General features: G+C 40.0%; 2 protein-coding genes across 5 annotated transcripts in view; one reads left to right on the forward strand and one right to left on the reverse strand.

Annotated features, from left to right (window-relative positions):
• Window positions 1-1,809, reverse strand: part of recql (RecQ helicase-like) — a 21,627-nt gene extending 19,818 nt beyond the window's left edge. For both annotated transcript variants that reach the window (XM_085246402.1, XM_085246403.1), the window contains exons 1-2: window positions 1,688-1,809; window positions 768-819 (exon numbers count right to left, since the gene is read on the reverse strand). In XM_085246402.1, the coding sequence (XP_085102528.1) occupies window positions 768-777 (10 nt within the window). In that variant the 5' untranslated portion in view covers window positions 778-819; window positions 1,688-1,809. The remainder of the gene's footprint in view (window positions 1-767; window positions 820-1,687) is intronic.
• Window positions 1,810-2,165: 356 nt separating this feature from the next.
• On the forward strand, window positions 2,166-10,085 carry golt1ba (golgi transport 1Ba). Of its 3 annotated transcripts, none has more exons than XM_085247280.1 (6): window positions 2,166-2,397; window positions 2,954-3,045; window positions 5,421-5,599; window positions 7,048-7,129; window positions 7,469-7,503; window positions 9,465-10,085. In XM_085247280.1, the coding sequence occupies exons 1-5, from the start codon at window positions 2,373-2,375 to the stop codon at window positions 7,475-7,477; spliced, it is 387 nt and encodes a 128-aa protein (XP_085103406.1). In that variant the 5' UTR covers window positions 2,166-2,372; the 3' UTR covers window positions 7,478-7,503; window positions 9,465-10,085. The 3 variants fall into 3 exon arrangements, 2 of the variants coding, with proteins under 2 accessions (XP_085103406.1, XP_085103405.1); XR_014888607.1 differs by lacking the exon at window positions 7,469-7,503 and adding an exon at window positions 7,877-7,940 and having other exon boundaries at window positions 2,167-2,397; XM_085247279.1 differs by lacking the exon at window positions 7,469-7,503 and having other exon boundaries at window positions 2,205-2,397.
• The last annotated feature ends 6,847 nt before the right edge of the window (window positions 10,086-16,932 follow it).

A 16,932-nucleotide genomic window follows, 5' to 3' on the forward strand; every position in this document is an offset into this window, starting at 1 on the left:
TCTCACTCACTATGTGTTAAAAGACCTCTCTGCACTGAATCATACTTGCTATTAATCTCTGGCTCTCTTCCACAGCATGTCTTTTATCCTGCCTTCCTTCTCTCACCCCAACTGGTCGCGGCAGATGGCCGCCTCCCCCCAACCCTGGTTCTACCAGGGTCTGATTTTATCTTTAGCGGTGCACTTTTTGGTCCTACCTGCTTTAATTCATTCACCCTTTAGCTGACCCAAGGAGATCGGAAGAGAGCCTTTGTTAAAACACAGTCATCTAAATTAAAAATAAAAGGCATAAAGGATTCAACCAAAATAGAATCTAAATAAAGAAACATCTTTATGACAGTGTGACTGACAGTGACGTCTTGAAAACCAAAGGAGCACTTTCATTACTGTGTTGGCTATATCTGCGATACGTTATGTACCGTCAGCTCCTTTCATAGAGACAGAAATGTGCAGCATGTTCTCTCAGTGGACTGGTGTTGTTAGAGTGGGCAGAGTAGACAGCCAGGTCTCACACCTACACAGTAACAAGAGCCCTGAGAATCACACCCCCGCAGTTAATGATCTTATTCCTTCACCTCCCTCTGGAGTTGTGGCAGTGTTATCGTCTCCAGTCGCCATGCTAACAACATTGTCTCCAATACAAAAGCTATCACAGCTATTTTATCACATGTATGCATATCAGTACTGTTCATTGTTCACTGCTCCACAAAAAACTCAGCAAACAATTAATTGGAAAAATATTAAAAAGTATAAACAGAAATACTTACCTGTATTCATATTTCACAGTCTGATGTGCTCAGGAGGAAATCAGCTTTCAGGCTGTCACAGACATAAACCATATAAAAAATAAACTTTTAAAAACAGTCAACTTCATGATTTTGTATGATAATATGTATGACCGGAAACAACGGTACAAAGTCGACAGAAAAGGTCGTCTTTCTACATCTATAAGTTTCATTTTTATTTGCCAGTGAGATATCTGAATGTAAAGCGGACTGCATTTTTATCAGTGGTGTTCAGACCATTTTGTTTCTATTTATTTCTGTGAATGAGTACTTGGAGTAATTTCTTTTTTAAAATTTATTACTCGTGTTAAAATTCGGGGAAACGTTCATGTTGTAATTTCTTAAGCAGACGATTTACTTCTAAATGTAATTAAAAATTCAGAATCAGAACTACAGCTAAAGTTACTCCATATTACTGAGACTTAGCCAGCCACGTGAAATTCATTACGCTGTCCAGGCTTAATAGGCATAGACTAATATTAATCCCACAAACCTGTTACAGCAGCACAAAGGTCTGGACGTAAAATTAAATTAAATTACATTACATTAAATAGGTAAAAAATAATAAATGAGAAAAATAGTGAAAACGCCAAAAGACTCATGGTTACTACATGCAGTAAAAGACACTATGTCACAGATTTTTTTTATATGCACATAAAGTGCATATAATGAATATTAATAAAGGTAACATGCTAGACTCTAAAGCGGTGCACCTGTTTGATCGCATTGTAGCTAGCTGCTAGTTTGTTATGGTAATGAGCATCAGGAGCCTGGAGAGTGCTGTTCAGTAACTCAGTCTCCTCTAGCTCAAAGGAACCACCGTCATTCATTCACTTTCACTTTCTTGGTGAATTTAGCCTCTGCGACAAAACTTCGAAACGCACAAATTTCAATCGACTAACCATTGAAAAAACACTGTATCCACGACCACGTCTTCCCGTTGGAGCAGCTACTCAGTTGCTACAACAGACAGACTGACAAAAAGAAACTCGGAAGCATATGCATCAGAGAAGACTCGGGACATTTTCGCCCCGAGCTTAATCCACTAGGCTGTCTGCAAATACCTTCTCCTGCTGGACGATTTACACCCTTTATCAACTATAACCAGTTTTAATATATTACACATTTTAAATACATGAAGTCGGCGTTTAATAGGTAAACTGGAAAGTCTGGGTGAAAACAAAGCAATCAGGCAGTTACACATTTCTACATTGTTTGCCTGACAGACCAAACGCAGGCGTTAAAACAAGCGCGCAAAATGTGGTACATTCAAGATGAGCAAATGTGTTGTTACGTTCCACTATTTTGCAACATATTCTGCTATGTGCAATCCAGATGTTGTGTTATAATAGAGCAGGGTAGCTACGTGGTATATGTGTCCTAGTGAAGGTTATGTTATTAACTATAATCTTAATGAACGAAAGTTGCCAAGATGAATGCGTCATGGACGCTGTTCCGGAAGATGTCAGCGAGAGAAGGTGTGTTTCCGGAAGACGTGGCTGTTGCTGCAGTGGCAGCTGTCATCCAAAATTATTCTGAGAAGAGCTTTTTTGTTCTGCTTCTGTCTCATCCAGCTACATTATCAAGATGATTTCTCTAACGGACTCCCAAAGTAAGAGCTGTGTTTTTGAGTGTATCCGTAGGTTCCTGCTGTCTGAGCTAACCCTAGTTTGAGCTGCAGTGCTCAAAGTGCTAACTAGCACTGTCAGTACAAGAAAGTTACCTTTCATTTTTCTCTCATGACATTCAGTGGCACAAATAGCCAGCAGCTTTCCCCCCGATAATATCCGCTGTAGCCACTAGAACGACCAGAGTTACGTGCAAGTACATTATTAAGCGCTCTGACAACTTTACCATTCAGCGTGAGCAGCGGAGCTCCTTTGGAAGCCCTGCTGTGATTCTTATTGTGGATATTTCTGCCATCCTTGTTTGCATATGTGTTATTGGAGTACTTCCGTGTGCTTTAATTTGAAATAAGTCTGTTAGAGTTATGACTATGTGCAGGATTACATTCTGACATGCCGAGCATAGCTTCTGTCAATGTGTCCGTAACGAGATGTAAACCAATTGGTTTGCTTTCGACGTAGAAAAACGTGTAACAAAATATTATCTCTTCATGTTATCTTAAGATTTAAATGTCAGACTCTGATGGTTTGTGTGTCCTTCAGAGATTGGAATGGGATTAACAGGCTTCGGCGTGTTTTTCCTCTTCTTCGGGATGATCCTGTTCTTTGACAAAGCACTTCTGGCTATTGGAAATGTGAGTAACCTGTTGTTGTTGTTCCAAAGGATGTCTAAAAGTGCAACTTCTGATTACGCAGATGCATTACTGTGTGACACGTGACAATTATTATTAATTATAATCTGTTAGTGTGATCCAGCTGTGTTTAGTTTCACATAAACATAGCAACAGCATCATTAATAGCATCAAAGTGCCTCACTTTCTCAGCAGTGTCACATTTGCATTATTTCAGTTACACAGGAAATATAACTAAAATAAAATGTCTCAGTTATGAACTTGCAGGCCACTCTTCTGTGGAACCAGCTCCTAGTTTGGATTTGGGAGACAGACAACCTCTCTATGTATATTAGGCTGAAAACTTTAGTCTCTGATAAACAGCATAGTTAGGGCTGGATCAGGTGACCATAAATCTTTGAGGCTCCCCATGATGCACTGAGTGCTTCTTCTTCACTTTCCTTTTTTTAGGTCCATTTAGTTATTAGTTATTAAAATCTGACTTTCTTCCACAGCATGTCTTCCTCCTCTCAGCCCCAAACAGTCGCAGCAGATGGCCGCCCCGCCCTGCTGGGGGTTTCTTCCTGTTCCCAGGCAAATTTTCCTTCCCACTGTCACCAAAGTGCTTGCTCATAGGGGATCATCTGATTGTTGGGGCTTGTCTGTATCATTGTAGGGTCTTAACCTTATGGTATAGAGCACCCTAAAGTAACTCTTGTGTGATATGGCACTATATATACATAAAATTAAACTGAATTGAATCCAAAATCCCTCATAGATATTCAGCTGACTGCAATTATGATTCACGTGATTTTAACACATATAAACCTTCCAGTGAGCCCAATCGTCCCATGAAAGGGGGTAATGTTATCATGAAAAAGACCATTCCCATTTGGACAATAATGTTTCATGTCACAGGATTGCTATTACTGCTAAACATAAGAGAAGCACCCAATCACCTCACCATAGAGGTCAAAGGTTCAAGCATGATCTCTTGGTTTTTTTTAGCTGTTGAAAATGTATTCACTTCTGCGTGTCTCACTTTTTGCGATGCTGACGGCCTCTATTTGCTTTATAGTGCTCTGAATATCCACTGTAACACTAATATCAATATCTGTCGTCATAGAACTAATGATGGACTATTATTGGAAGAGCTGCTCTTTGCCTTTGCTACCAAACTAAATCAGTTATGTGCCAGACTGCAATTCATACTTTCTAATCTATTTAATGACATATTTCCCATAGATCTGAATGTAAATGGCAGTTAGGCAGTGTACGGATACACTGTCCAGTTGAGCAGTCTTTGTGACAGAGGGTCCTGCCACATGGGCTGCAGCAATAAACCATCTTTTAAGATGGTTTATTGCTGCAGGTCTCTTAGACCTTTTCTTCCTGCTAACGTGAAACAAATTCAGAATAAACAGGACCTGCTTGGAATTTTTTATACATCATGCCGGGAGTATTGCTTGAAGGCTTTTACTCTAACACTGGATAGATGGACTTGACACGTTCAAAATCATGACATTCATCATTTTTGTCGTTAGCAATATGGCTGCTTGTAAAAAGGATTGCATTTTGGATTTTTCTGTAGTGCTGCACAGTGTTAAAAATGTTCCTTCTAATATTCTCTGTAAGCACAGAAAATATACCCTACCAGTCAAAACGTTTAGAACAACAACATTCCAGTTATTTATTGGAATTCAAGTCATTCGAGGTACAAAGGTAAGTTATGAACTGCCAGGTTAAAAAAAAAAAAAAGCTAAGGTTACCCAAAACTGAAAAAGTAATGCACATTTCAGAATTGCAGATGGCATTTTTCAGGAAACACAAAATGGGTTAACCATTTAAAGCTGTTCGGATCAAGCCTTGAAAGCTGGTGCTACAAATTTTTACAGGTGTTCCAACTTTTCTAGATCACTCACAGCACCCTCTGTCTGCATAAAAGCAGTGTTGGAGTGTGTTGCTACAAAAATGGTGAGGAAAAAGGCAATTAACAATGGAAGAGAGACAGACCATCATAAAATTTAGGTCTTTCCTACAGAGAAATTGCAAAGAAAGTCAAGGTGTCAGTGAGTATAGTTTCAAAAAGACATCAAAAGACACTCAGAAACAAACTCTAACAGGAAGAGGTCTGGCAGACCCAAAACTGAATCAGAGGACAAGTTTCTTAACCGCTTGCATGCATTTGGTTTGTGGCAACTCTACTGGCTACACAATTATCATTTAAAACCAATAAAATTAAACTCCAGTGTTTTTTCCTTCATTCATACTAGTGCAAATAATTGCTTTCTTTCAGTCTGTTTGGTATTTATATGATGCCAATGACAACACTGGATACTTGATTGCGTGTGCTTGCAGTTTTGAACCCTTCTCTAATACTCTTTTTTTTGTCTCTGCAGATTCTCTTTGTTGCTGGACTCTCCTTTGTCATCGGCCTTGAGAGGACCTTCCGCTTCTTTTTCCAGAAGCACAAGATGAAGGCCACCAGTTTCTTCCTGGGAGGAGTGTTTGTGGTGTTGATTGGCTGGCCCATTATTGGAGTTTTGCTCGAGATCTATGGTTTTTTTCTCTTATTCAGGTAAGATGAATACAAAAGGCACACAACAGATTCAGTAGACTGACAGTTATCTTGTTTAAAGAGCCCACGAAACACTGAAACCTGAGATACAGTAAACTTATTCTTTACATGAAAGAAGCAGGATGACTTGAGAGATCTGATTGAAACTTGGGCTCAGTCCTGAAAAGCCCTAAATTTTATATATTAAATTGCACTTTGGAAAGCACTGTTTTCATCAAAGTTGCAGTGTGTTTAAAGACTTAAAGTGGACATGAAACACTACATGGAGTACTATGCTTTAAAAAACTGCCATGGATTTCGCACTGTCTGTCTTATTTCTGGATTTAAGAAATAACTGCTCAAAGTCTTTAAAACAAGTTTAGCACCATCCTGAGTCTGCACAGAACATGACATCACCGGGTTGGGTTGATTAATTGTGGTCTATAGACTTACTGTCACGATCAGGCGAGCCATTTATTATGGTTGAGAACAAAGCATGAACATTTAAAAAAATATATATATACACTGTAAAAGCTAAATTCCTAACAAACTGAAAACCTGGAACACTGGGAATACCTGGAGACACTTTGGAAATATTGAGAGAACGAGGAGACGCGAGGGAGCATTAACAGACGCAGCCAACTGTTGTTGCAATTTGGCACTATATACATGAAATTGAATTAAATATCCTAGGAGCCACACATAGGCGAGCAGTCTGAGAGTGAAGAGCTCTGTTGGGTTAATATGGTACTTTGAGATTATTAAGATAAGATGGGGACTGAATATTCAAGAGCTTGTATGTGGTGAGAAGGATTTTAAATTCGATTCTGGATTCATCAGGGAACCAGTGATAAGAAGCCAATACAGGAGAAATTTGCTCTTTCTAGTCCCTGTCAGTATTTTCACTGTAGCATTTTGGTTCAACTGAAGCTTTTCAGTTCAGGCGTTTTTAGGATAGTGCTAATATGTGGTAGATATCATTTTAGCCAGTGTTGTTTAGAAAATGTTTTCAAAATAGACTTGACAAGGGAAAGTCTGTCAATTCCAAAATTATCACCGGATAATTAAGATGGAACCAAGAGATGCAGATAATGCTTAAAGACGAAGACCAAGCCCAGTTCTGAGGAGCCTTGAGAGCTAGCAACAACTTGGTGTTAATAATCGACCTGTGGGATGATTCTTTCCATCTTCATTATAAAAACATTTATGCATAAAAGTTGGTCATCTGGTCTGGTTCATACGGAAGAGGATTAGGCTACTGGGGGGGAAAAGTGAGCACGTCTTTTTTTTTTTTTCTTCTTTTCCAGAATTCTGAGAAAAAATAATCCTGATGGGAAAAAAAGTCAGAATTCTGACTAAAAAAGACATGCACGTGTTCAAATAATGTAATAATCAAAAAATACTTTTTTTCATGAATTGTCTTTGGCTTCTCCCCTCTGTCTTACTCTCCTTTCTTTAATCACATCCAGGGGCTTCTTTCCAGTGGTTGTAGGCTTTATCAGGAGAATACCAGTCCTTGGCTCCATCCTAAACCTGCCCTTTATCAGTGCAGTGAGTATTACCCAGCTCCACACCTGCTGTGCAGCTTTTGTTTAAACACAGCATGGTTTCTTCATTAATCATCATATTCAAACACCTCAAGCACAACAGATTAACCAGACTGCCCAAATAAATGCCATGGTTATTTAACTGAAAATCAATTTAGCATACACACGAGCTCAGCATACACAGCTAGGATGGAAGCAGTTTGGAAAATTAAATGTAGTTTTGTGTGTTTAGCTTGTCTTACACATTGCTTTGTGGCTAATAAACATACCCCTACCATGCTGTTGTGTTGGAAGCTTTGTTTTGAGGTGAGCATCTGTCTTTATTTTTTTTTTTTTTCTTAAGCCTTCGTAAGGCTCTGAGGACAATCAGCAGTCGTGGTCAGTCACTGCCGATTTTCCTTTGCATGTTAACTTATCTAACACGCTTTGAGTCTCATCTTTTTGGAGCAGGTAATTGTCTTTTGTTTTTTTAACCTTTAAGGCACACACCACAGGCATGTCATCTGAAGACTGATATATCTTAAGATGACATGTTGTACATCCAGTCAGCCAAGCCATCCATCCATCCATCGTCTTTTACTTCTCCAGTTCAGGGTTGCAGTGGCAAGAGTCGGTGGCCTGTTCAGGCTGGTGACCCTGGACAGGCCACCAGCCTATTGCAGAGATAGCACTGAGAGACATTGACAGTCACACTTGTAGCCAATTGAGAATCACCAGTGAAGTTTACCTGCTTGTCTTTGGACTGTGATAGGAAGCTTGAGTACCCGGAGAGAACCTGCAAATCCCACGCAGAATGGCCCCAGTGGATTTTAACAGTAAGGCTGCACCATGCAAAATGCAGTGAAATATGAATTGTACAAACTGCAGACAAAAGGATTTAAAAAGTTGGTCTGCAATGACCCACTGAATATTTTAACAAGCTAAACAGCCAGCTTCTATGGAAGATTAGCTGCCACAATTTCCCACTATCATGTTGGCTAACCTGACAAAATCTTGTAGTTATGGGCATATGTGCATACATTTTCTTCTTTTTTAACAGTATCATGCATAAAAGAAGTGGATATAGCCTTCAGATCTAAAAAGGAAGTCAGTTCCTTAAATGACATTAACCTGCTCTCTCTCCATTGGTATTTAATAGTCCACCTATAGCAGGTGCTGTAGGGGTTCAGTGCAATAAGGACTGGGCAGCAGTCAAAGGCAGAGGTCCCGTTGGCTCTAGGGAAGGGGTCTCGAAGTCCAGTTCTTGAGGGCTGGTGTCCTAAATCTTTTCCATGTGTCCCTGTTGCAACACGCCTGTATACAATTAGTAGGTCACTAGCAAGACTGTATAGAACAGGGGCGGGCAGTTCCAGACCTCGAGGGCCGGTGTCCTCATTTTAGATGTGTCCTTGATCCAGCACAGCTGATTCAAATGGCTCAATTACCTCCTCAACGTATATCTTTTCCTCAACATAAGTTCTCCAGAGGCCTGGTAATGAACTAATCACTTGATTAGTTCATTACCAGGCCTCTGGAGAACTTCAAGACATGTTGAGAAGGTAATTTATCCATTTAAATCAGCTGTGTTGGATCAAGGACACATCTAAAACTTGCAGGACACTGGCCCTCGAGGCCTGGAGTCTGACACCTGTGGGTTAGGGGTTGCCATTTCAGCATGCAGTCAAGTTCTATACTCTTGCTAATGACCTACTAATTTTATTCAGGTGTGTTGCAACAGGGACACATGGAAACGTTTGAGGACACCGGCCCTCAAGGACTGGAGTTTGAGACCCCTACTCTAGGCACATGGAGTGTCACCTCTTTTGTGGGGAAGGCGTCTGACTAAGTGCTTTTGGTTAGAGATACAGGTTAGATATACTCATCAGGCTCACATCAGCACATATAGCTCAGGTTCTGAAAAGTGTTTCCTGGAGAGGGGCTAGACTCTGTTCCACTTTGGAGTTTCCCCTAGTGGGAGGTGGGTTTGGTATATACTAGGCTGCCTGTTTTACCCTGGTGGACGAAAGGGTTTCCCTGCACCATCAGGTTGTGTGCGATTATGTACTGAAAGTATAGTATTCAGACTTGTTAGACTCGTCTTTTTTGTTTGTTTAAACAGAAAGTAGTGCACACAACCTCGTTGCAAACAGGTTATAAAAATGACCTGAAATTTTGAGACTGTGCCTTGTCAGCTGTGGTGTGTCCCTTTAGGTCATGCATGCTTCACTTTAAAGTGTTGCAGGATAATCGCAAACACTGCAGTTCAGCCGCTCCTACATTTATCTGTGCCAAACATTCTCCACATGAGTCCTGAATGCCAACAAGTTGTCACTTAACACGGTTTCTTTCTTTTCTTTCAGTATGCGGACAAAGTGGGCGAGAGCAACACTATGGTATAACAGTGACTTTTTGTAACCAGAGAAAGTTGTTTGATTATAGGTTTTATAAAGCATCACAATCTCCCATGGTGCTGAGTAAAAGCACCTAAATATACAGATCAGATTCAGATTTCCACATTCAAGCAGACAAGGACTGTTTTTGTCTGTAACTTCAGTGGTCAGCACTACCAATCACAGATTCATCACTGTATCGCACCATCAGTTTCTTACTGTCAACACTAAAGTCTCTACAATAAATGTTTCAAATGCCATCGATCCCTTCGCCATTGACTGCATCTTGCGTTTAAAAGGAGGATAGAAGACTCCCTCAAGGCCCGACTTTATCTACATGATGTTCTTAATCTGTGGAACTGTCAGATAAAACTACCCAGTGCAAGGACAAGAAGTGGAAGTGCATCCTGCCATGTTTGCCACGTTTGTGCCTGTGCTTTAACCTAATTTGCACAAAAGCTTTTAAATCCAGGATTTTGTTTACAGTTACACCCCCGTTCAGCTGTTGGAATATTTACTTTGTCCATTTCTTTGTGATTGTGTTCAGTGTTGGCTAGAAGTGTTTCTGTATAAATTATTTTTTAAATATGATCGCTTGACTTTATCTGTTATGAGTGGCAGTCTGTCTACTCGTTCGTTGGGATAGACACAGTTCTCGAGTTAAGTGTTCAAAGACAATGTTCATGCAACACACAAGTTAAGGACACATTGGATCTTGATGAATTAATATTCAAATTGTAAATCCTTACTGACGCACAAAATAGTTTTATACCAAAATCATATACTGTTTGAGAGCTAGGATTTAAAATTACAACAAAAGTTTAAATTATTTTCTGCCTTTTTTTTTTTAGCTTTTATGATTTACTTGTTTTTTGTTTTTTGTTTTTTTTTAATAACCGGTAGTAGGAAATGTTGTTGGGTGACTGCTATTAGACATTTAAACAGAAGATGACATGCTACTAACTATAGGCATCAGACCTGTGATATTAGATGTTGCTAAATAAATAAGAGAAGGCTACAAAGCCAAACAGGATTATTATCAATAAAAACTTCTGTGTGGAACTGAAAAAATACTATTACAAAATAAAAAAGGAAACAACTTTCCCCAGCTGGGCCAGATAAAGCTAAGGCACCACAAGTGTGGCACAACTATGTGCATTTTTTTTTTTTGACAGTGTTGTGGAGGGTCTTCAAAGAGTACTCAAATAGTTTGCAGTAAATATTGAATAATATTTTTGCCATCCGTCTTACTTTTTATAATCTTTTCCTGTTTGCTTCCACCAAAGGGGACAGCATGTGGAATAGGCTCAAGCCCCCAAAACACTGAGTTGGATAAGCGAGTAGGTTTGTAAAATTCTTTCGCCTGTGAGGCTTTTTCAGTGTTTTCAGTGTTGACATGACAGTGATCAAAAAAAGCAACACTTGAATCTATTCTAAGGTTTTTGGGCCTAATTCACTAATATGTGTGAACAAATATTCTTAGCTGAAATAGGTGTGCATAAAAAGTTACTCTCATGTTTATGAGATGTGCACATAAGAATCATTCAACAGCCCATGCCCGCAGTCAGTATACTGATTTATCTAAGGTAACACTTTAGATAACTAACTAACTAACAGCTCTAAAGCTTAACCTAGACTAAAATGTAGCGTATGTTCAATGACTTTGTCACCATTATACACCATAGATGGGGGTAAGTAATTCATTTTATAAAGGTATAAGAACACACAAGACATAAGAGGGCCACACCAATAACTAAACTCAAGCCTGCTCAGTATTTATTTCATTATAAATTTTTAATTGTTTAATTTAGATTTCACGAGTAAAAATGCCAACATTTAATCATTATTTGATCAATATTTCCAAAACAATTGTGAACAAAATGAGTGAGAAAGATCGAGGCTATTTTGGGCTTGAAAATGTGTATTAAAGTCAGATTGAATGTCTTCAGTATCTCAGTGTATGGATTTGTTAAACTTTATCTCTGAAAAATGTTTGTTTACATAAAAAGGTTGAACGAAGAGAGCCAGCATCTTCTGAGCAAGGTTCCCTACATGTGGAAAGTTCTTGCCTCTCAGAGGAAAATAGAAATCCAGCACTCAGACTAAATGGAAGATTGTTCTGCTACTAATAAATCAAAAATCAAAATATTTTGATTCAGCGTTCTCGCCTGATGATGGTAACTATTTTAGTTACAACACCTCAACTCTTGGAAAGGGCACCTGCTAATATGCTTCTTTTTTCTCAGGGTATATTTGTGTTGCCCATCAAGTACTCTGATAAATTCCCCATCAGATATATATTTTTTGCAGTTTTGTAGGAACCTGCAATTTTTATTTCACCCAACATTTGTCTGGCCTCACATATACCAAAGGAAACACACTGGACCTGGTTTTTACTTTTATTATTTACATTTAATAAGGACTGTATTTGTTCTGGGGACATCTTTATTTGTGATCATCATGTTACTGTGTGGTTAGCGCTCGCGTCTTACATTCCTGTGCGGCTGTGAAATTCCCTGCTTTTGAACAGTCTTATTCCTTCACAATGACCAACAGTGGTTTTACGATCTTCTTTCCATTTCAGATAACATATATCGTGTTACAGTGAGGTCAGCTCCTGTTTCAAAATCTTTACTTTAGACAAATGACAGGATTTGCAGTTTAAAGTGTTCTTGTCAAAAAGTGGAGCATTTGTTGAACTCAACTCATTTATACATTCACCTGCTTCGATTAAAGGATGATGCATTATAGAAAGATTTTGACATGTTTAATTGTATAGTTAGCACTTTTTTGGCTAAGTGCCTACTCATTTTAAGAATCCCGCCACTTAAAAAGCAAACAAAAACAAGCTTAACAAGTTTCTCTCATTTACAGGCCAATCTAAAATTATTTTTTATGCAAAGATGTTAGAGAAGGGTGTGGCTAAAAGCTTACAGCTGTTTTGGACAAATACAGCTTTCTGGATCATTTTCAGTCCGTCTTTAATCAAGCTCATTTAACTGGAACAGGTCTTCCTCCTTTGATCCAATGATGAAGAAGAATGTTCTGTTTTGTTTGACCTGACCTCTGCCCTTTGAACTGCTGACTACTACATGCGTGGTGCTTGTATCTGGGTCTGCTTTGGATTGGTTCTCCTTATATCTGTCTGAACAGTCCTTTCCTGTGTTGTTTCCCAGTACAGGTCCTCTTCCACCTCTCTTGCCTATAATGTGCCATAACGTTCCACCTGGGGGCTTTTATTGTATTTGTTAAATCTTCTCCCTTTTCAGCACATTTTGAGCACCTTTAAGAACTTTTTTTTTATCACTGATATGATGATGTTTCTCCAGTCTAGAAAAAAAAGTGCTATATTAAAAAAAAACCCAACATTTTAACTTTGACACCGATGCAGCCCGAGCAGATCCCTGTGATCAGAGAACTAAAGCTTTTACCACAGTGACTCTGGAACTCTTTCCCACTGAGCCTGTGACCTGTGGACTCATCTGTGCTGTTTTTTTACAAAGCAGCTAAAAAACAAAAACTTTTGGGGGAAACCTTTTGTCCCTTTTTGTTTTTTACTGTTTTTGTTCTGAAGCTCTTTGTGATATTTATCTTGGAAAGAATTATATAAATAAAAATGTTCTTAACTAAATGAAAAAGCTGGTCTTGATTGTTCCATCCCTGCATGTGTAAAGTTTGGTTAAAAAGTCCTTGTTGTAATGCAGCTTTGCTAAACAAGGTTTGTCTATTCCCACTCTGCGTCAGTCAAGTTCTTGCATTTCTTAATTCAGATTGCAGTAAATAAATACTTAGAAGACTGGGGTTAGGCTAAATGGTGATTTTAAATTGCCCATAGGTTTGAATGTGAATTTGAATGGTGGTTTGTCTCTCTGTATTAGCCCTGCAGCAGACTGGCAACCTGTCTATGGGTGCACCCTGCCTCTCGCCCTGAGACAGCTTGGATAGACTAAAGATTTTATATATACAGTGGGGCAAAAAAGTATTTAGTCAGCCACCGATTGTGCAAGTTTCCCCACCTAAAATGATGACAGAGGTCGGTAATTTGCACCAGAGGTACACTTCAACTGTGAGAGACAGAATGTGAAAAAAAAAAAAAATCCATGAATTCACATGGTAGGATTTGTAAAGAATTTATTCGTAAATCAGGGTGGAAAATAAGTATTTGGTCAATAACAAAAATACAACTCAATACTTTGTAACATAACCTTTGTTGGCAATAACAGAGGTCAAACGTTTACTATAGGTCTTTACCAGGTTTGCACACACAGTAGCTGGTATTTTGGCCCATTCCTCCATGCAGATCTTCTCGAGAGCAGTGATGTTTTGGGGCTGTCGCCGAGCAACACGGACTTTCAACTCCCGCCACAGATTTTCTATGGGGTTGAGGTCTGGAGACTGGCTAGGCCACTCCAGGACTTTCAAATGCTTCTTACGGAGCCACTCCTTTGTTGCCCGGGCGGTGTGTTTTGGATCATTGTCATGTTGGAAGACCCAGCCTCGTTTCATCTTCAAAGTTCTCACTGATGGAAGGAGGTTTTGGCTCAAAATCTCACGATACATGGCCCCATTCATTCTGTCCTTAACACGGATCAGTCGTCCTGTCCCCTTGGCAGAAAAACAGCCCCATAGCATGATGTTTCCAACCCCATGCTTCACAGTAGGTATGGTGTTCTTGGGATGCAACTCAGTATTCTTCTTCCTCCAAACACGACGAGTTGAGTTTATACCAAAAAGTTCTACTTTGGTTTCATCTGACCACATGACATTCTCCCAATCCTCTGCTGTATCATCCATGTGCTCTCTGGCAAACTTCAGACGGGCCTGGACATGCACTGGCTTCAGCAGCGGAACACGTCTGGCACTGCGGGATTTGATTCCCTGCCGTTGTAGTGTGTTACTGATGGTGACCTTTGTTACTTTGGTCCCAGCTCTCTGCAGGTCATTCACCAGGTCCCCCCGTGTGGTTCTGGGATCTTTGCTCACCGTTCTCATGATCATTTTGACCCCACGGGATGAGATCTTGCGTGGAGCCCCAGATCGAGGGAGATTATCAGTGGTCTTGTATGTCTTCCATTTTCTGATGATTGCTCCCACAGTTGATTTTTTCACACCAAGCTGCTTGCCTATTGTAGATTCACTCTTCCCAGTCTGGTGCAGGTCTACAATACTTTTCCTGGTGTCCTTCGAAAGCTCTTTGGTCTTGGCCATGGTGGAGTTTGGAGTCTGACTGTTTGAGGCTGTGGACAGGTGTCTTTTATACAGATGATGAGTTCAAACAGGTGCCATTCATACAGGTAACGAGTGGGGGACAGAAAAGCTTCTTACAGAAGACGTTACAGGTCTGTGAGAGCCAGAGATTTTCCTTGTTTGAGGTGACCAAATACTTATTTTCCACCCTAATTTACGAATAAATTCTTTACAAATCCTACCATGTGAATTCATGGATTTTTTTTTCACATTCTGTCTCTCACAGTTGAAGTGTACCTCTGGTGCAAATTACTGACCTCTGTCATCATTTTAAGTGGGGGAACTTGCACAATCGGTGGCTGACTAAATACTTTTTTGCCCCACTGTATCTCCTAAACACAAACACCAAATCATGCACACTGCTCATAAGTAGATGAAGATGAACACACGCACAAAAAAACTACAAATAGGCAAATTAATTAAATGGCCTATTTTATTTTTAAAATGTCCACTAATTAATATTAAAATATGAGCAGTTTAGAAAAGAAAGAATTCAAAATGATGAGTACTAATGTCAAGATAAAAGCAACACTCCTGTACATCACAAGGTAAATGCAGTGTCAAATGAACACCAGTAAAACCAAAAACAACAAGGACAAACAAGGAACAAAAGAAAAGAATAGCCCTTTATTGTTGTTGTACATGTACAATGAAATTCTGGGTGTCCACACCAACTGTGCTGAAACAAAAAAGAAATAGTAGACAGCAGGAAGAAATATAAAACAGGAGAAATAAATACAATCAAGTGGGATATAAAGTATACAAAACAAGAGAATGTATCCAAAAATGAGAGAGAGAATAGGCCCACATTACAAAACAAGATGCAAAATGCTTGGAAGTGGTGCAAAGAGAAGACCGAATAGAGTGGCCTGTGTGTGATTGGCCTGAGTGATGGGGGCTACTCAAACCATGGCTCAGATTGGTGAGGTGGGTGGGGTAGTGTTGTTGACGATCTGAATGGACCAGAGGAAGAAGCTGTTTGTGAGTCTCACTGACTTGAGGAGCCGACCACACCACTGCTGTGTCATCTGCAAACTTCACTATGAGGTTATTGCTGAAATTGGCTTTGCAGTCATGTGTGAGCAGAGTTTAGAGAAATGAGCTGAGGACTCAGCCCTGAGGGGAGCCAGTGTTGTAGATAAAGGATGGATAAACATGTGATGGTGTTGATCCTAACAGATTGAGGTGTGTTAGTATTGAGTTTTTGCAGTATCATCCTTAACTCTGCTGATATCCCACTGAAAGATGAGTCATCCAGGGCTCATTTTCTGGGAAAATCATCACCTGCACCAACTCTCTGTGGCTTTGGAGTTTGCCCATTCTCTGACCCAGGCTAAGGAGACGCTCCAAGCCCTGTTCATCACCTCCACATTCCCAATTCCTCCACCTCGCAGCAGTAGCAGCAGGAAATCCTTTCCACATCACAGTAGCAGTGGACAAGCCTTCCCACGTTGCAGCAGCAGCAGCAGTGACCCAACTCCTTGAGTCCCTCCTCGTTCACATCACCGCCACAGCTAAATCTCACCTCCTGCAGTTCTCGGCCCAACCATTCTTATGGATTTAACCACCATCCTTCTGATCAGCAGATGACCTGCTGAGCTACAGCCACCCCATGAGTGTAACCGTATTAAAAAATGCACACAAATGCTTGGTGGCATCTTTGAGTAACCAGCTACAATGTGGGAAATAGGGCAGTTAGTGATATTCTTCTATTACTGACAGTGAACATCACTCATTCACTCCTGTAGGCTGTGGACTGTTCCTTTCATTAGTGGATATGTTGCCTTTTGATTCATTAAATGAACTCACATCTCTCCGTATACTGCTCCAGTAAGCAAGGTGCAAACATTAAAAATTACCACAGAGGAGAATATTGCTGTTGTTATGAACATCCAGGGTGCTCCACATTTCATATTAATGGCCTGCAGCTCCGACTAATTTTGAAAAACCACCCTGGGGAGCAGGAAGTGTTTAGAGAAGCTTGATTCAATTCACAGGTATTTTACAACAGACTTCAGCTGTCTGTGAAAGGAACTGGATCGATTAGTGGCACAATTCATTCACTCTCCTAACCGCCCCCTTTCCATCAAACTTGCATGACCTATTGCTGGCAGCATCTTGACAGAGCATAGAAGGTTCACAGAGGATATAAGTAGAGGCAGAGGAAACACCACCAGCAGCTACCCTGAAC

Source organism: Mchenga conophoros, linkage group LG15 (genome assembly GCF_057382185.1).
Source record: "Mchenga conophoros isolate Kocher_MC1m ecotype Shallow Benthic linkage group LG15, M_conophoros_male_GT1.1, whole genome shotgun sequence".
Classification (NCBI taxonomy): Eukaryota; Metazoa; Chordata; class Actinopteri; order Cichliformes; family Cichlidae; genus Mchenga; species Mchenga conophoros.